General features: G+C 35.5%; 1 protein-coding gene across 8 annotated transcripts in view; it reads right to left on the bottom strand.

Moving 5' to 3' along the window:
- PPP4R4 (protein phosphatase 4 regulatory subunit 4) overlaps positions 1–21,283 on the bottom strand; it is a 111,647-nt gene that overhangs the window by 60,969 nt on the left and 29,395 nt on the right. For 6 of the 8 annotated variants that reach the window (XR_012775958.1, XM_075503500.1, XM_075503504.1 and 3 more), the window contains 7 exons: positions 17,656–17,803; positions 16,833–16,906; positions 14,511–14,617; positions 11,847–11,954; positions 6,248–6,369; positions 3,511–3,633; positions 686–855 (listed from right to left, as the gene is read on the bottom strand). Coding sequence is in view for 7 of the 8 variants with exons in the window: in XM_075503500.1 (XP_075359615.1) it covers positions 686–855; positions 3,511–3,633; positions 6,248–6,369; positions 11,847–11,954; positions 14,511–14,617; positions 16,833–16,906; positions 17,656–17,803 (852 nt within the window). In the remaining variant the exon portion in view is untranslated. Of the gene's footprint in view, positions 1–685; positions 856–3,510; positions 3,634–6,247; positions 6,370–11,846; positions 11,955–14,510; positions 14,618–16,832; positions 16,907–17,655; positions 17,804–19,491; positions 19,590–21,283 lie in introns of those variants that run through there. The other 2 variants (XM_075503506.1, XM_075503507.1) reach the window with 2 other exon arrangements.

The raw sequence follows: 21,283 nt of genomic DNA, 5'->3' as shown, positions 1-21,283 counted from the left end.
ATTTTCTTTAAATATAAACAGAGAATGTCAAAATACAAGGTAGATTTACAGAAACATGAGTGGTAAGTTTGAAGACCTCCCATAAACTTGAAAAGACTTTTTGTATTCAGGCAGGAACATGACTAAAACATGAACCTAACCATTCAGATTCAATCTTCAACTCCCTGTAATGCCACAACACAGCAAATGCGAAAACCTAGCTTGTCACCATCCCTGGAGGTATTTAAAAGACATGTAGACGTGGTGCTTAGGGACATGGTTTAGTTGTGGACTTCGCAGTGCTAGGTTAACAGTTGGACTTGATGATCTTAAAGGTCTTTTCCAACCTAAACGATTCTATGATTCTATGAAATTGCGGACTGTTTCACAGCCATTTTCTCAATGCCTTTGTGCTAAGGGTTTGGAGAACATGTGTAGGAAAGAATGAGACCAGTGACCCCTTAGAACAGCACTCTTTCAGTTAAAAACTTGCCAATAATTTCCTGAGGCTCTGCAAAGAGGAATCTTTCCTGGTAACTCTTTTGGACAACCTCTACTTTAAGCCATTAACCTGAACCTTCCAGGAGAGAGCCAGAATCTAACTAACAATGTACAATTTGGCAATAACTTCTCTATCATTCATGCAGTCCTATTTAGTGAACTATGTGTCACACAAATTATTTAACCTTAAATTAAAGTTACTTACTGGAAAATTGTAAGCACAGTTCTTCCTCACCGAAATATACTTCTTTTCCTGTTCCAGAGTTTGAAGTTGTAGTTGATTATCATTGTGTCCATTTTCCTGCTGTAAACCCAGCGTGGAAAGCTTCTTATAGAATTCCAAAAACCGTAAGTGCTGTTCAGGAGTAAAAATGCCTGGGGGAGGAAAAACAAAAGTTTACTTTTCTCATTACAAATGCTATTTATAATGTCCAAAACCCAAATCTCATTTACAAATCTATCAAATACGCCAATTTTTATTCTCCCTCCCCTCCCATACCATGAGTCTAGTGGAGTATCATCAGTACACTTTATACAGAAAAAGTGATTACAGAAAAATTACAGCTAACTATAACACAGTGAATCTTAATTTCTGTTTACATGATTCTTGAAATACTCAGGATTTTAGCTGCAGGATTGTGAATATATTTATTTATTCCACTGATACTGGTTTCTTCTTGATTAAATTTTTAGATCTTTATGGAGCTCAGTCACATGAAGAACGTGTCTGCAGCAAGTTGAAAAATTAGGCTATGTTGCTACAGATAATGAAGAGATGCAAGAACAAAATTAGAAAACTCAGAACAAACTGGAAGGCAACTAGCAAGATGACTTCAAAAATTACAAGTCATTTTATAAGTACATTGGTAATATGAGAATGATCAAGAAAGGCTCTGTTTTTTACTCAAGAGAGAGAGAGGAAAGCTATCAGTGATTGGTACCAAGAAGACTGAAATACATGATGCTTTTATTTTCTTTCTCAAACTCTACTAGCATCATCAGGCTCAGTACAATAACAGTGACAAAGATTCAAGCTTTAAGTAGAGAAGGAACGGGTCAGTGGATACTTAAACATTCAGGGTCAGATGTGCTTCATTCTACTATTCAAAAGTATTTAAAGTACTAGCTGCTGAAATCTTAAACAAGTGAGATATCAGAATGGAAAAGGGCTGAAGTGGTACAGATATTTAGTAGCTGGAGAGGGGAAGGACAAGCCATATAATTACAGATCAGTCGAATTACTTTCAAGTTTTTTAAAAAATTGGAACAAAAATCAAAAAATCTACTTGTAAATAGCAAAAAGGAAACAAGAAAATGAGTAGCAGCCAACATGGCAAAAGCAAAACCTGTCAAACTGATTCCATTTCCTTCTAGTACTGGATAACAGGACCTGTTATCCAGTGCTAGATATCCTGACTGAATACAAAAGAGACAGTAAAGGTCATGTTTTTCATAAGCAAAATAAGGGATCAGGAAAGAGAGATGAAAAACTATGAAGTTGCTGCAAAACTGCTTGGAAAAGCAGTTATGAGAAAGTTACCCATGGGTCACTGACAAGACAGGCAACCGTATAAAGAAAGGTCTATCCAGTCCTGGTACTATTCAGTATCTTCAGTATATATATAAAAAAACTCTTCAGGATTTTTTGGATGTTGGATTAGAGAATACGCTTATTAAATATTCTGATAACATCAACCTAGGAGGGAGACTGCTAGTTCTTCAGAAGACAGAGTTTAAAATGATCTTCAGAAACTGGACATACGGTCTTAAAACTTTAGATTATTATTCCATTAGGACAGAGGTAAGGTACCATGCTTAGCCAGATATGCATTGCCTGCACAAGGCCAGGAAAGAGAAAGACTAACTAGGTGACAGTTTTGCCAAAATAAAAAATAAAAAAAAAAGAAGCCAAAAAAACCCCCCAGACTTCTGAGCTACTTCTGTTTATAGGCTGCACTTAAACAAATAATGTCAAACTGTTGCAAAAAAAAGGCAATTTTTCATACTGAAAAATGTAAACAGCAATATAGCTTGCAAGACACATGAAGTAACTCTTTCACTTTGTTCAGCTCTCCTAAGGCGTAACACTTCACGAAAAATATGAACTTGCCAGACAGAGTTTGGAGGTGAACAGAGATCAGCAATTAAAGTCAGTCAGCCTAGAGAAAAGAAGACTGGAAAGACATGATAAAAACAGGATGGACTATCCTAGCTCTATGTTTCTGTAAATAACAGTATGACATTGTGGAACAGCCCTTTCGAGTTATCTGTAGTGAAGCAACAGTCACTTTGATAGTCCCTAACGTGATCATAAAGGATCATTTTAAAGGTCTGTAAGAAAGATCAAAGGATTTAAGACTCTAGGCGGAAATTCTCTAATGTAAAACCATGATTCTGTGCTGCCCCTCCATAGCCAAGCTCTGTGTAGAGGGTATATGATGGGCAGAATCATCAAGGAAAGATCTGCTGTGCTCAAGTGCTAAGGTACAGAAAACCACAAAAATTATGGGTACAGATTTGGCCTCAGCTGCAGCTGGGAATCCACATGCTATTAGGTCTCCTTTCTCCACTGAGGTTTCTTCTGGGCCACACTCTGTACTGTGCCTCAAAAAGGCTATCAAGCACAGAAGTGAACATACACAGTTAACATCATACTGTGTTTTCAAAGGTTTCTAGTTTCAAAAATTCAGTCATCCAACTCACAAGCTCCAGAATATGCAAGAAGGAACCAAAATAAATCAGTCAAACCAATAAACACAAACCACCATGTTTCCATCTCTGACCCTGTCTAAAAAACACCTCTGTCGCTGTCTAAACATAAAAAACCCAATAAACAGATGTACACCCAAAGAGGAAATTCACAAAATCCAGTATTTATGCAATAGATGACTTCAGACTTTTACTTCCATATTTCCTTTCCTAAGTATAATTTCATTTGATACATTGAAATCTAGATATTTTCCAAGGGCTTCAAATTCTCTGATCTTTCCTCATTTTTAAGATTTTTTTTGAAAAGAAATTAAATCATACCATATAATCCATTACACAGTTTCCCTAAATGGAAAGATAAAGAAACTAGGATAGATTCATCTGCTTTGAAGGATTTTTCGCAGAATGATTTCACTAAGGGGAGCACAGTTTGACTCCTATCATCTGAAAAACAAAAGAAATTTTTAAAGTTAGCCATTTGTCAACATTTAAAAAAGAGGACAGAGAGTGGACTTCCATAATAAGTTCTGAGAAATATCATTTAACATGCTTAGGAGTATTTTTGGCAGGCATTCACTGGAGGTAGAAAACAAGAGGTATAGAGAATGGTGAACATACTCCCATAATACAGGTCCTAAATTTTAATACCTTACCTGGTTTGTTTGTTTGTTTTTAGGGAAAAGGCATCCCCCAGTAAAGGATGAGACAAAGAATAAATGAACAGTCACTAACATCTCCATTCACCAAGAATACAGGGAGAGAATGAATACTGCAGTACTCCTACAATAAGATTTCCTACAAAAGTAGGAATACAGGGAGATCAAGACCAAACATGACTGTGACAGTAAAAAGAAAAATCTGGATATGCTGGAAATTAATTGTTTCAACCTACAGAGAAGAAGAGGTTGAAAATCTTTTGGTAAACAATAAATTCACAGAGAAACAAAATAATTAAGGGCAGAAAGAAATTAAATAATTTAGAAATTGAAGTCAAATCCAAGCACTCTGCCTCCTTATAAAATAAAGGAGTAAATGTTCAAAGAAATCTATGTGTTTTGACTTGTTTTAAATAAAACCATTGTATTTTAAAATATTCAAGTTTTAAAGGGATTAGAATTTTTTAATGGTAGATCAACACCAAAATTCAGCAAATAATTATGGCTGAACGAAATATTTAGGTTGACCTGAAGAAATATTTTGATATTGTGGGAAAGAAACCCTAGGATATAATTTTGGATCATCTACCTTCAAAGTGTTTATTTTCTAGTTCAGCCACGAATCCAAAAACTGAACAAACCAAATTTCTAGAAAGACATTCCTTACAAACCTGTAAATAATCCCTGATTGCTTTCTCTAAGCTTTTTTCAATAGCTAAAAGCAGTAGTTACAGCAATTGGGTGGCAGGGGGGAGGAGTGAAGACTGGGAAGTGCAAAGAGGAGCACAAACTGATAGCATTAACGCAAAGGCTCAATAATTTGAAAATTAACCTATCATACTTACTGATACAAGCACTAACGGTTAAAAAGTCAATATATGGTATTCTCCCCAAAACTATCTTATTTCTTTATGTACTCCTCCATATGGCTTACATGCAATCATGTATTTCAGTAATTCATCATCATGATCCTGTACAGTAAATATTTGCTCCTCACTTATGTATCAGGAAGGAGTACTATAGTCAGTAAGATGGGAGTGGGAGTGGGAAATGTGGTGGAAAATACTGAGTTGCTAATGAAGATAAACAACTGAAGAGTTTACAAAAAGACAGTATAAAGAGCAAAGTGGCAAGTAACGAGCAATGATCAACAATATAAAGTATTTTTTTCATATACACTATAGCAATGATCTGTCATGCACTTTGCTGCTTTGTACATTTCCAGTTGTAAAAGAAAAAAAAAAAAAAAAAACAAAAACCAAAACAAACAAACAAAAAAACCAACAGCAGAGAGCACAATTGATACAGAGCCAGAAAAGCTGGCTGTTATTGTCTTCTACATCCCCCTGCAGAAAATCAGGACAGAGCAGTTGACTGGAGGACAAGGCACAGCGGTTACCCAGAATGTTCCCCTATACTGGAGCAGTCACAGTAACTCTCCTTAAAGTTTGCCCCAATCAATGTTGAATTGAACATGTGATGAGAACCCAAGAGCCATGCGCGTAGGTAACCCAGCACCACTATGCCAAAAGAACTGGATACAACAGAGAATTTCTCCTTCCTGACATGAAGACAGACACTCACCCCTACACCTGGAGAAGCATGAAATACGCATGTTGATCAGAGGAAAGATATAGAGTGCTGAGAAAAATACAAGCATTTACATTTTCTGTTTTAAATACAGAAAAGCTTTATAAAATACACACACTTTCTCACTGCAAAGAAGAAAGCTTTCAGTGCCATACAGCCACAAGTTTAAAGGTATTTAAATAGTAATTGCTGATGTTTAGTACCTCTAAAACTGATCAGTTGTGCACACTGCACGTTATGGGACATGAAGAAATATTTTCTGTTCCAAAATTTACAAATGTGTCTGACATATAACACTGGATGTTAAAACCTACAAGCTTTACTGATACACACACAAATATGGTATCATTGCCCCAGTCTGGGCTCTTCAGCTCACAAGGCAGGCTGCAGTCTGTACTTAGGACTAGCTTTACTTCAGTTAAGAGGCAAAAACTAGTTAAGAGCTAAAAAAGCACAAGCAACAGCATCTGTTGAGCTAACATTTTGTATTCTGTGTATTGATAGCATTAAGTAAATACTAACAACCCAATATTCCTATCATTTATACAGTAATTTTACTCATTCCATTTAGCCACATTACATTAGAAACTTGGAATAAGATAACTGATTTCATGGACAACTGGTTCACCTTCCTTAAAACTTACTATGTATAAAGCACTGCATGACATGAAATCCATAAAGGATAAAACGATAAACAAAATAAAATCAGAAATGTCTGAAGAATGCAGACAGAACAAAAAGCATTTAAATACACTTATAAGATGCATTAAAGCGTTAAGAAATGGGCTAGTAAGCCTGAATTAAATTCTTACCTGCATCAAACATATCAAGCAGATTCACTAATGTCTCAAAAGCTGCAAGGCGTACACTGCTGCCCTCATCTCTTGCCAGCTCTACTAACTCAGGAAGCACCACAGTTTTTGTTAGTTCTGTCCTGCAAAGTGAGGCAAGCAGTCAAGAGAAAACATATAATGAAACAATATTACCACAGCAAAACAGAATTCTTCTTTGAAATACTCATTTAGATATTTTTTGGGTAGTCAAGAAGGAAAAATTGGCAAAGTTGTAAGGAAATGAAAATTAAATAAAAACCTCCAGTCAATCTCAGGACTTTTTTCTTTGTCAGCCAAAGAAACATGCAAGTTTAAAATGTGAAACTTCATCACTAAAAAAGCATTCAAATTAGCTTGAAATAAATCAGAGAAAATGCAGTCTGAAAAAATTCAAAGGAGTCCAGCTACTTCACTGTGTCACTAAGAAAACTCTTCTGATGGAATATGCAGAAATTGATCAATGCAATGGCCCAAAGCCAAAAATTATTAAATATGAGTCATGTGGGATTGAAGTGTCTGGAAATCTTATGCTTCAAAGATGAGCCTTCTTTACAGAGGGTAAGCAACTACTGCTCAGAGAAGACTAGTTTCCAAACTAGTCCAAACACTAGCTTTTAGGCTTGTTTTAAAGTAGTAAAGAAAGGGTTCTGCTTGTCTCTTTTGGCTTGGTACTAATTACTAGCACTATCTGCGTGTGTGACGGTCCTGACAACTTGAATCTTTACATTGGCAGCAGGCTGCTGTGTTAAGGACTGACTTAGATATCAAGAGTTTAATCAGAGAGGTGACTAAGGAGGAGTGAAATACTCTTGACACAGAAACATTTTCACAGTAAGGTGACTGGCATAAGTAAGATGAAAAGAGATTCACAGAATCACAGAATCGTATAGGTTGGAAAAGACCTTTAAGATCATTGAGTCCAACCGTAAACCTAACACTACCGAGACCACCACTAAACCATGTCCCTAAGCACCTCATCCAAACGTCCTTTAAATACCTCCAGGGATGGCGACTCAACCACTTCCCTGGGCAGCCTGTTCCAATGCTTGATAACCCTTTCAGTGAAGTAAAATTTCCTGATGTCGAGTCTAAACCTCCCCTGGCACAACCCGAGGCCATTCCCTCTCGTCCTATCACTTGTTACCTGGGAGAAGAGACCGACCCCCACCTCTCTACAACCTCCTTTCAGGCAGTTGTAGAGAGTGATAAGGTCTCCCCTCAGCCTCCTTTTCTCCAGGCTAAACAACCCCAGCTCCCTCAGCTGCTCCTCATCAGACTTCTGCTCCAGACCCTTCACCAGCTTCATTGCCCTTCTCTGGACACGCTCCAGCCCCTCAATGTCTCTCTTGTAGTGAGGGGCCCAAAACTGAACACAGGATTCGAGGTGCAGCCTCACCAGTGCTGAGTACAGGGGCACGATCACTTCCCTAGTCCTGCTGGCCACACTATTTCTGACACAAGCCAGGATGCCATTGGCTTTCTTGGCCACCTGGGCACACTGCTGGCTCATATTCAGCCAGCTGTTGACAAACACCCCCAAGGCCTTTTCCACTGGGCAGCTTTCCAGCCACTCTTCCCCAAGCCTGTAGCGTTGCATGGGGTTGCTGTGGCCCAAGTGCAGGACCTGGCACTTGGCCTTCTTAAACCTCATACAACTGACCTCAGCCCATCGATCCAGCCTGTCCAGGTCCCTCTGCAGAGCCTTCCTACCCTCAAGCAGATCAACACTCCCGCACAACTTGGTGTCATCTGCAAACTTACTGAGGGTGATTTGCTTCTTGGAGTAAAAGTATAGCTTCTGTAGAAGCTACCAACCAGCATAACTTCCCACGTCCCAGTGTATAGTGCGTAACTGATTCCTGATTGCTTTAAGAGATTAGAACGATCTTTTCTGCAGTCCCACTATCAACAAGAACATGGAAGACATACCCAGTATTTCCACTTTTTTTTGTCTGTCATGCTCTTTTTTTTATTTATAGTAGTCAAGATTTCTAGGGTTTGAATTTGCCTGCATTTGAGTTAAGAAGCCCACTTAGTCCTGTTCTCATGTATGAGCTCTTGGTCTGCTCATCAATTAGTGAAAGCTGTTGTAAGCACCACATTTCAGGAATGGGACCTCAGCAATTTATAATAGCCAGGGATCTGGCCCTCAATGTTTATACTGCCCAAAACATAAAACTGCAGGGAAACACTCTGATAAAATTACACTACGTGAGCATTAACCAAGATGACAAAATCAAAGCTGTGTTTGCCACTTTGAGCAACTGTGTACAAAGAATTTAGACCCTGTCATTTCAATCACAGTTTTTAATACAGAACTAATCACAACCTCCAGGGTGACAGATTTTTACTGAAATAAAGATGCCCAAAATACCCCTTTCAATCAGACTAAACAAGTAACAGCTGTCCCTTTTGTAAATCAATATGAACAATAATACTTCAAATCTTTATAATCAGCAAAGTGATTTGCACCTTACAGAGTTTATTATTGTCAGCAGCAAATCAAGATGTAGCTTAACAGTATTCTTCCAAACAGATGATTAATCATTCATATAAAATTATGAGAAAATGACATGATATCATTTAGTGGTAACATCACTAAATAGTAAAAATAAGCATTAGGACTGTTGTCACATTATGCCTTTAACATAGGCATAATGTGACAACAGTCACATCTAAAAATGTGCTTATTTCTGTTTATTTAATTGTCTTTATTTTCCTACCACCTATTCATCCTCAACAGGAAACACTGCAGTAGTTTACATATCAAAAATACCAATAGTTCACCATTTCTTACAAGATTAAAGATTAAAGCATCTAAATCATTGGGAAGGGACTAGGCAAAGACCTCAGAGAGAGAACAGTGTATATGCATACATTAATGCTAGAAATAAAAGCTGGGGAGGAAAGAATTAAAGAAAAATATACAGAACAGACCACTAATTGATAAGTATGTATTTAGCCATATTAAACCACTATTCTAAGGCTGGGTAAATTGCCAAGAATACTGTCATTTGCCACTGCATAACACCTATCTTGTTTGAAGACTTTCAGCTCCCAGGTATAATAAATGCAATTTAGTTCATTTTAAAGACACTAAACACAATGAAGAAAATTTTATTTCCTTTCCAAAATGGTCATTTATTAGTATAAGAGAGAGCCACCTTCTTACAAATGAAAACAACTTTTTTGCTTCTTCTTTCACACTGCTTAGTATACGTTGAACTTAAACAGCATTTGGAGGAAGAGTGAGGAAAACAACACAAATGCACACGTTTAGTTCTTAACACCTCTCTGTACATATTCCTATCTTAAATGTAAAATAAAAAATAAAACTGCTGAAAGCAAATTCACACAGATGCACACAAACTGTGAGTGCTTCTTAAAGGCTACCACCAAAACCATTTTCTGCTTCTCAACAGACTGAGCCACAAGGCAAGGTAATCTGTGCAGCTGTACATTTTTAAAACGTAAAAAGTGTTTCAGTAATATCTGAAAGGAATATCCCCTAACTATATGCATACCCTAGATAAGAGTTATTTTACTCATAATAACATACATACACTATTTTTAAAAAACAACTGTTTCGCTGTATTATGTGTCACAAATCAATTTCAAAGCCAAATTCATACGATTACTTCTCAGCTCTTGACTATAGCAGAGGTTAACTGAGAAGGTTAGAGGAATCCATGGAAATGCAGACGGTGTCTCAAATAAGACACAAAAAAATCTCATGGGATTTAGCAATAACAAATGAGAAAAGAGGAAGGAAGTTGAGACAGACAAGAACACAGGTATAGGAACGGAGAGAAGGGTAGGACTACATCCTCAATCAAGACCCAGGAGGGGAAAAAAAAGGGAAAAAAATGCTTTGCAAATATGTTTCTGTGGATTTCCACTTTGGTGGCATCAAAAATCTTCAAACTAATATGACAGTTAGAACCATCCCTCCTTTCGAAACTCAGTAGTTATGGGAAAAAAAACCCAACAGGTCACTCCCTGAAGATAAACAAAACCCTCTCTTTCACTCATCTTTAATCTCCCTTTAAACAGAATTCAGTTTTAAGATACATAAAGATACATGAGGTACATGCATACCGTAAAAATAAAAGCAAGCTCAAAGTAATCAGTAATTCAGTTTAGTAAAATGCGCGTTAAATTTTCAGTTTTACAAATATCAACAATATCAACAAATACGACTTTTCTTTTCTGTAATTACAAGTTCTTGTAAATTCATAGCCATTCAATATGGAAAATGTTAAAATTATTTACCATGCTAACCTACATTTTGTTATAAAAGAAAGTAAGTACAAAAACAAATTAGTAACTTTACTGAGATGAGTAATACTGTGTTTTCACATTATTCACATCCTCTGAACTTTTGTAGGACAAGGACCTTGCCAAGAGGTGCCTAAAGCATATATATAAAATTATTTTGTATGCAATAAACACAAGTTTATTTAGGAACCTAGAAATTACTATCCTGCATGACCTTACCAAAACAAAGTTAAATTAAGTACATGGCAGTAATGCTTAGGTCTTGCTGTGAATATTCATTCCCTATATCCGAGTAAGCTAAAACACTGCATCAACATACACTTTTCCAGTATTCCATGGCTGAGAGGAAAATCACGTTGCTTCAGGAATTTCTGGTGGTTTGTTTTTGTTTGTTTGTTTTTTTTTTTAAAAACTCAGAATCTAAACCACAGCATAATTCTCCATTAAAAAAAAACCTAATAATTCCACAGCCACAGGAAGGCATCTTTTCTGCAAACACCAGTACTAACGAACTGAAGTGCATATTTACCATATCTTTCAAATTATATTTCAGTTTCAGACTCATCCTTGAATGTGCTTATAAATTCACAATTTTAAAAGCCAGAGTGACTCTTAATATCTAATCTAATCTATCCCCGCTGTATAACACAGGGCAGAGAACCTTACTTGATAATTTCTTCAAGTCTGTAAGAGAAGTTACTGCTTTTTTTTTCTTCCTGACACAATAACAGGTGGACAGACCTGGAATTTTAAAATATTTGTTCACTCAGAGACCAATCCTGTGTGGGTAGTTAACATGTTCTATTTATTTAAATAAAAGTTCCAGACTTTTTCTATTCCTATATGTGCAATACTGAAGGTCTTCAACCTTAGAGTAAAAGTTGATACTGAACTGAAATTTGCTTACAAAACACATTTTGCATTTTGCAAAAACTGCACAGTAATTATTAGAAAAAAAACCTGCTAATACTTGCCATAATCCTCTGCCATTTATAAATAAGCCTAATGACATGAATGGATAATTGAGATGATTTCAAGAAGCTATAGATGAACTCATTATTTACAAAAAACTGTTGTTTGTATGGTTCAGCAATTTTACTATCAGAGAGAAACAAAAATCTGAAAATGGAAAAGAGCCAACTGCCAACAGCCAGTTCCTAAGAACACATCTGTACACTCCAAATTCCTTACTGAGTACACATGAATTAAGTTAGAAATCTTAAAAGGAGTTTTTAGTTTACCATTAAGTATTTTAGAGAAAGATTTTGTGTTTAGAAGCAGTTATGCAAATTGTACTCACCCTATTCCTTGAGCTATATGTTCCAGTTGCCGACACATGCAAGTTCTAACTTCATATTCCACATCCTGGCACAGTGATTTTACCAATGGAAGAATCTCTCTTTTAATACTAAAAATGTGAACATTTTTTATTAATATACAGAATAAGAATATATAAAATCCACGCTGCAGTACTCAAATTTTACCCATTATTAGTTCTAATGGCAATTTTTTTTAAAAATTGATTTATCACACATGGTAAATGATTTTTCTGAGAATTTGCACTTATAAAAGAATATTGTACATCAGACACAAGTATGTGCTATAAAGAAACAGAAAAAGGATTATTTACAGTCATCATAATTTGCTCATATTTCATGTATTTTTTTTTTTAAACTACAAAAATAGTAGGTAGGCTCAGAGATGCTGTCCTCATTTAATAACCATCTTCAGTACAATTTTCGAACAGCCACTGTAAGAATACAAAGAGTTATATAAATGGAAGTGCAAATCCCAATTAATTGTCGCTAATACCTCATCTTTGGTAGGCTTGTATCACCAAAGAGATATTTGGGAAGAAAGCAGAAAAAGAATTTAAGATTAAAAGCTTCAGTCTGCAATGTCTTTATGCAAGTAGACCCAAGTATTCATGTTAAATCAACAGCAGATACAAAATAACTATTTTGAATTCTATGTAAGTAAAAACACATACTACAACTTGGCAGAATCAGCCATTGTGTTTCCTTCCACTGCCCAAGATGCTGTCATGAGTATTCATAAAATATCTCTATCCAAATTCTTATGTTGTTGCAAAACTCAAGAGAAATAATATGAAGCCACAGACAGGCAAATTTTCAAGCCAGCTTGAAATTTTCAAGCCTCCACTTATACAGTGGAAATTAATTTACTTCTTACAGCAAAATTTGGCCTCAACTTTCAAAAACTGTACAAAGTCTTGGGAGTCTGGCATTTTAGAATACTCTGAAGTAGAGACTAGTTCCAAAAAAGACTTATTTTTAACTATCTGTTGGAACAAAGGGTAGAAAAACTAATGTTCTGTTTCAAGGTTGGGGCTTTTTCAATACTCTGTAAAATAACCTGGGAGTTATGTGAAATACAAAAGAAAGGTTTTTAATTATAGTATGGATTTTATGAGGAAAAATGGTGCCATTCTGAAGAAGAATGTGAAGATATGCTTATATACTGCCTACTCCTGAGGCCAGACACATCTTCTGAGCCTATACCAAGACCCCTCCTGCAAGGGGAATGAGAGTGTGTCATGAATCTTACTTAGCCTGCCACATTCTAAACCTGTGGATCCAGGTCTCTTTTCAGCCCTCTGAACTGCACTCAGAGCCCTCTACCACAGGATCAAAATGTCCCAGAAAATTCTCAGCCATCTTCTTAATCTGTAGCTTCTGTACAGAAATGGTGCTACTGTTGACTGAAATGAGGGGTTTCATATTGCTGAACAGCAAGGAATCATACTGAAGAAACCCAACAAAAGAAGGTATGATTATTTGAACTTATTATGGCTAACACTATTATAATTTCTCATAAGATTCCAAGTGAGCTGGAAATTCACTTTATTTTCATGACAATGTAACATCAAATAAATAAAAGCAATTGTGATTCTGCCAGAATTCTACAGATTTTGAAGATAAAGATTTGAAGACTTCGGTAACATTCTCAAAAAATACTATTTTACCATGCTCATTAACTTTTGCATGTCCAGCAAGTGTAGTCTACATAGCAAATGAAGGTATAGATAGCTTCCTTTTGGTTGCTTCTCGTTCTTTCTTATTGAAGAAAAAAGTCATAATTTAAAGAAATTTATTCCTAAATGTCTTGTCATATGGTCCTGTTGTTCATCTTTTCTGTTATGCCGAATTCTTGCATTTTGGGGCAGATCAAAAATCATTATTAGAGTGGACTTCCTCAGCTAGGCATGGTTTCTGTGCATTTAGTAGCCCTCAGTGGATTTCTTCTGTAATGCAAGATCACATGTGGCCGATTGCCTGGATAGGAAACACATTTGGTGAAATGGTCCTACTATCGTAAGACTGGATCAACTGTCCAAAGAATGCACCATACCAACTGCTTTGGGCAGATAAGTTACTCAGATGTACTTTCATCACTGCTTCCCTCTTCTGCACCACTGTCCAAACCCAGAGACACTGAACCTAAGACCTGGATAATATCAGGCCACAACAGTGGCTCCTGATACATCTCCATATAATTAGGGATAGAAAAAAAAAAAAACATATCTACATGTGAAATTTGGTTAGACAAATTAAAAGTTAGGAACAGGATTTTTCTCTTTATGACAAGAAACCCTAAGGTGATTAAGTTGTGTTTTGTGTCTGTAAATTGCAGAGAAAGACACTGTTTGGATTATTTCCTAGTAAGAAAAACATTAGGGAAGAAAAGCATGAAAACAGTAACCATTCAAACCTGTGGAAGAACATCTCAACTGAAGTTATAAACTGATGAACATCAGCAAGTCTGAATATGCTAGTTACATAATGAACATTTTTTATTACTAATAAATATACAAATAAAGGGGTCTGTAAAAAGAAAGCATTTAATTTTTGCAATAAAGTCTACTTTTCTTGTAATTTTTGCCCACTAACAGAGAAATACTGGTATATACTGTGGAATGAAAATATATGTACAGTCTACTTACATATGAGCTTCAAATTTGTTAGCTAATTTCCCCATGATTTTACAACTAACTAAGCGGGACTGAAGTGTTTGAGAAAGCTGTGCTTTGGAAACAAGTGGATTCAGGATCTATATGAAAGAAAAAAGAAGAAATGTGAGCAGAAGAAATGTGAGCAGTAAATAATGTATTCCCCTTCATAAAAAAAAAAAAAAAATCTAGAAAAACATATCCCAAATGTCATCTACCCCTTTCATGGAATTAATCAGTACTAACAATAATAATGCCTATGTACATTAACAGTCTATTGGAAATCTGTATTTAATATTCAGTGTTAATTATAGCATATTAAACCCTTATCTTGGCCCAAATAGCAGTTTATGATTCACATCACGGCCACAGTTTTACATCTGTCTACTTGTGTCTTTATTTTGAGACTAAGTTGTATATGAATATTTATAGCTATTAGCTGGTAATTTTCACAAAAGTTGTTAAACATGTTCCTGCACAAGAAAAAAAAAATGTACAGAAAGGAAAAGTAAGCCTCTCTGAGGTTCCCTCATAAGTTTTCCCAGGAAACACCACTTCTGATGTAAAGTTTTGAGGCAATGATCCCTCTTGATTATGCAGACTTTGGGGATCTGTAAGGAAGAGGTTTCATTTCCATACAGATGCAGAAAAACTGCAACTTTATTGGAGCTCTGCTGTCATTTGTTGGATCACGTCTATGGTACCAGCAACAAACTAAGGCCCACAGAACACCATATTTAGATATATTATTTTTTGCCCAGAAATAATCACAGAAATCCAGGTGTCAGGCCAAGAGGAAGATTACAGAGAGGTATCTGCCACAGTTCCTCACTCAACCTCTTTTGCAGAGCCCCACAAAAGGATAAGATACAGGGCAGGAAAGTCCAACAAAATTCTAAAAGCATTTTTCTCCTCCTCTTACCAGCTGAAATTTTGAGGTAAGAGAATCTTACCACTGTAAGAACAAATAGATCACCCAGCCTAGAATTAGTACATGAGGTATGCTTCTAACTATAACACTGCATAAAGAAACATATCATTAGTTACCTACAAAACTGTATATTACTTATTTGGTCTTTGAACTATGACAGCAAACACACCATGTCTAGTACTACTAACTCCAACACTGACCTAGACACAGTCCCTCCCATGAAGTGGCCATTGCCAGAGAGAGGATACTGGGTTAGGCTGACCTTTGGTCTGACACACACACCTTTCCTTATGTCCTTGAAATTTATGATTGCCCTATGATTTTTACTCACAAAGAAAATTAACAACTAGAATATTCCAAGTTTTCTGACACAAAGATCCTTCAAGTAACATGAAAGGCCCCTTTTCAGATTCAGGTTTCTGCACAGCTGTTGAATCAACACTGCTTTATGAGTTGTGATCTTCCCAAAGCAAATTTTTGTGGAAACTTATAAATGAGTTCCTAGAGATCAATCAGGGGAGAAACTCCATCTTGTTTAAATAGCATCTTTAAAATTACATTAGAATTAGATTTTGGAGGTGACTAGAATAATTTCTCTTTTTTTTCCAACATAACTTTTCACCCTTCAGAAGTTGTTGGTTTTTTGGTTTTTTGTTTTTTTTTTTTTTTTTTTTTTAACAGTGCTGGATTTTAATTACCCACTAATTTTAATGAGTATTTTTATACTACACAAACGATAATATATTTAAATCTCCGTATTGTTTTAAATTATAAACACAGTAAAATATGCCTGTTGCCAAAGCTTTTAAACTTAACAATGAAATATGAATATTCAAAACAAAACTGAATAAATTAGCTGAGTAAAGGGGAGTGACATTATGACTTAGTGACAGATTTCCTTCCTCTTTCTTGAGCTACACAGTGAAAAATTAAGAGTGTTTGCAGGGCATTAGGATTTTGGTACATCAAGAACAACTGAAATACACAATGAAATGGATCTCTAGCATTCAGTCCCATTTAGCAGAAATCAGTATTTTAGTCCAGTAGCGAGCAAAATGTAGTTCTTTTGTGAAGACACAGAATGAGATACTATCCTGTAAACAAAAACAGGATACATGAAAACATGTTACTAAGAATACTAAGTGCAGTGGACGTGTTACAGTAAATGCTCTTTATTTACTGAAGAACACTAAAATTTTTTAAGGTGACCTTCCTGTCTTGCCTTTTAGCACATTCCTCTCTTACAGTATGTTCCACAAGCATTACTGTTTTCACAGGCATAGAACTGCCACAAATCTTACTGAAGTGAATGAGATTTGCAAGGAACTACAATCTTACAAAATATTATTTATTTGTTGTTAACATAGGTGGGAGGATATTATTACCTCATGTCTAATAGTCTCTTTTGGTAAAGCTTCTATTACAGCAAGAAGAGTTTCTAGCCATGCATTGCTGACACCTGTTAGAAAGAAATGGGTTATATGTTATGTTGTACATACAACAAGTATAACAAAACACACATCAGTTTTACAAAATTAGTTCTCATTTTTTAAACTCATCTCTTCAAGGAGCTATATATCTAAAAGCCACTAAATTAACATTCAAAACTTCAAACACTCATTAAGAAGTAGGATAGGTAAGAAGCAAATTCTGTCCCCATTTCTTTTACCTTTTGAATTACAATAGAGGAAAATATTATCCTGTTTGTTTTGAAAAGACAATTTCCCTCACTTAGAAGCATAGTCTTTTCTTACGCCCACTGAAACTTTCTAGTTTTACAATAGGCCCTTTTTTCTTTATATCCTAAAAATAGTGTCAAAGAAGTTAAGGAAAAACTAATCGTTACAGAAGAAACGTCAACCATTGTCCCTCTATTTTCTCAGCCACAGAACTCTGGTACTTCAGTAGAAGCTTGGACTCAGTAACAACTTCGGGATTTTGTCCTTCAGACAAAGTGTTTTTGTTTGCTTCAATCAGAATTGCATTTAATTTACATTACATTTATTAAATTACATTACATTAAATTACATTTAATTACATTAAATATCAGTATGTAATTGGTCAGCATGCAGAAATCTTTTCATTCATGCAAGTCTAGATACAAAGTCGCAGTGATTGCACTCACTGCTTTACACAGCATTGTATAGTCACTAAGGAAACAAAACATATAGAAGTAATCTGTCATCAGCATAGTTGTACAGCCCTGACCTGCATCCCTGTGTTCCAGGTTCTGGAGAATGATGTGTAGGAAAGAGTGCGAGTACGTATGAATGGACACCGACTCCTCTTGCAGGACAGTCAAAAATGAAACAGCAGCTGTTAACTGCATTTCCACTCCTGCAACATGCAGCACCTCCTGTATAATTACAAATTGTATCAATTTAGAGCATGCGGCAGAAATAAACTGAAAGAACATTCAAGTTTTTACATTCGCTTTTAAGAGTGAATATGCAACAACCTGGGTAAAACTACAAAATTGGCTGTGAAATTATTTTCTCTTAACAGCAATTACTTGGAGATATTAAAATCTCTTATAGCATGAACCTTTTAAGAAAAATAAAGTTAATTATAATATTTTTGTACTTTGTTTCATCAATGCGTATGTGTGGATTTTTTGACTTTACAAAATGAGAGGTAAAAACAGACCAGCCAACAACTGCACTTCTGTTTACGCACATGAATAAAAAAGAAATATTTCATTCATCCAGTGAGAGATACTAAAATAGCACAAGGCAATTTGAATTTCGTCCCTTGCCAACTGACATGGAACACAAATGAAAATCTGTGTGTATATAGATAGATATATACATATATAGTGTCTTAAGAATAAAGCAAGATGTACTAGAATATTTACCTAGGTAACTCAGCATTTACTAGTACTTAGCTTTAACATGTAAGAATATAATTAATTAGGCTGCCTTTAAAAGCATCGATTCAAAAGTTAAACAAAGATAATACATGAATGAAATATTACTACATTTTTTGAATGAAACAAAAAGGAAATTTAAATTTCAGACTTATGCACACACCAAAGAGCTTGCAGGATGCAACCTATGACATAGCATCATAGCAGTCATTGTAAGTATGTACGTACCTATCAGCTAGGTGAACATTCCATTTGTTTTTTTCTCTAAACATATCTATCTCATGAGAAAATAAAGTGCATTATTCTATTACTAAAGCATACACTCATTTTACAAATTATTCCAAACTCAGTAAGAATTTAAAGCCCACACTTCCTATTTAACACTTTATATATGTGGGATTGTTTCTTTTTTTAAAATGCTTGAGATGAACAGTGTTTTCTCAGATCACATACCCAAAATCAATGATAAATTGATATTCTAATTTTTTTTAAAAATCAGCCTAGACTAGATTAAGAAAGTATCCATTATGCACCTAAGTATTACACAGCAGAGGAATTTTGCTGAGAAAATAGTTTGCAGAGAACATCTGAGAAATTATTTAGTAGACTTTGCATACTTCAAAGGAAAACAACAAGAAGTTTTCATTACACAAATGTCAACCAGTTTGTGTGTGCAAATGTGTAATTTTTAGTTTATCTGATTTCAGAGAACCATTACTTATCTCTCAACAGCTGTCTCAGTTTACAGCCCCATGTATGTTTGTAACAGCATTCTCTGTGCCCCTGCTCCCCCAAATGAAAAAAAAGGAACAGCATTGCGCAGCTTATCAATCAAAGTGTGATAAAATATTTGCATTCAATAGCCATGGAAACTGCCCTCTTGTTATCTCCACAGCCTACCTCTGTCCTTGTTCCTCCATTATTATTACAACAGCCAAAGCCAAGAATAAGGACACCTACCAATTTTGTAATTTGAATGTTTCTGGGACCAGAATACCTTTGCATACTGTTCTGGGATTTTGGCTTACACTTGTTCAAAAAAGCATCCCCAAAATAATCAAAAGAACTATCTATACACTGTAGATGCTAAGACACCACTGCAGACCAGAACATAACAGAGCTGAATTCAGTTTTATGTACGTATTCACTCTGTATGCAATGCAAACAGGGTTACTTACCATCAAATAAAGTTTCCAAATAGTCTCCTCCACAGATCCACACAACTCTGGATAATCATGTGTGAAAACACATTCTCTGGATGTGCCTCCTCATGGACCTCGGGAGACATTGAAATGTAAATTTCTAGATTGCTTACACACCTGCCTGCATTGATGTTTGCACTCAGAACCGTACAGTTCCACATATGAAAAAGTATGGGTCTCCTCATTCCAATTTCACTGAGCTCAAGTTGAGTGACTTAAATTTACTTAACTTAAATTTATTTATTTAGAAAGTAATGTATTTTTCTACACATGGATCCTCCACAGATTCTAACTCTGGAGGAAAAAAGCTTTTCCTGTCTGTCTTATTCAGACAAGCATATTTAATGGAATTTAAGGGTATTGGCACGTTCTTGAACTATCCCAATGTCTACAAGTTAAACTCAGGCATCATAACTTGCAAAATTTAGAAAGCCTGGCTTATTCCATTAATTGGAAAATGGAAAATTCACCTCTAGTTTAATGTACTTTATGTCCTGCAGCAACAGAATTCTCTTGAAAGAATGCTGCAAGCAGAAACATAGTCAATCATTTTAGTAATGGTGTTGATATGACAGAAATCTTCATTTAGGACTAGAAAGACACAGAAATAACGGAGATTACAGAAGCTCAAAGATACAATGAGGAGGGACCTTAAAATCAATGTTAGGTATAAGACAGGGTGAAAATCACCCCACCTCTTCTTAAACTATAAAATCAACTAGGAAAAAAGAAAAGCTTTCACGGGGAGAGTGATATATTAGGAAAATAATTAACTGTGAAAATGAGTTTGGAACTAATCAGACAGCACCAAATAAGGCTTGATGAATACACTTTAACAAGAGTAGTCATAGTTTTCTGCAATCACAGCATTTGGAAAAAGCTCTTATTAGTCAATCAGAGACACCTGCAACCTGCCTCCACTGCTTCTGGTGGCAGTGTCCAAGGATGGAAAACAGGGACAATACTATAGCATCATTTGAAAGGAGCTGTTTGATGCACAACAAGGAATGGTGAGAAGAATGTCTAAGCTTTCCCTAACTCTGCATTTCAATGACTTCCAGGTTCATGAGGAGGTGCATGCAGAAATCCAGAGACTGGGGATCTCTACGCAAAAGAACCCATACAAGGATGCCACTTTATTTAACTGTAGAATTTTAAAAAATATTTCATAATCTCATTCCTACATTAACATCTAAATGATATACAACATATGTGTTTTATTAGCATAACCAAAATACTGACACCCAATTTAATCGTTATTTAGATCTGGCATGTTTGTTGATGTATTGTATGCTTGATTTTGCTCATCTCAGACCTAGAACACTTACGTTAAATATATAAAGGGTCTTTGATATAATTTTAATTTAATTAGGTTTTAAGGAATGACAAGCAATTTGCATATATCCATTTCTATATTTATTTATAAAAGTAAGAAGGTTTATCACTTTATAAAAGTAAGAAGGTTTATCACAAGCGAAATAAAAATTTGTAATGTATCCAGCCAGAACATTCCTTGCATTTATTTCTTCCTGTATCTGTTTTATCCTCAGCTCTAATAAAAACAGTATTTATTTTTACTTTTGGTTTTCTGCAGGTATGCTAAATAAGCACACTGGTTTCCCTAACCAGTTATATGGTGACAATACTTTCAGATAAATAGCACCCTGAAACTACTATACAACTCATTTTTCATGTGCAAATTTGAATTCACAAATTATTTTTCCTGATCTACAGAAGTGAAACCAAGTGCAGTAATTTAAGTCAGATT

Source organism: Mycteria americana, chromosome 5, assembly GCF_035582795.1.
Source record: "Mycteria americana isolate JAX WOST 10 ecotype Jacksonville Zoo and Gardens chromosome 5, USCA_MyAme_1.0, whole genome shotgun sequence".
Classification (NCBI taxonomy): Eukaryota; Metazoa; Chordata; class Aves; order Ciconiiformes; family Ciconiidae; genus Mycteria; species Mycteria americana.
The sequence above is the reverse complement of the archived record's forward strand: the minus strand, read 5'-3'. Positions and strand labels throughout refer to the sequence as shown.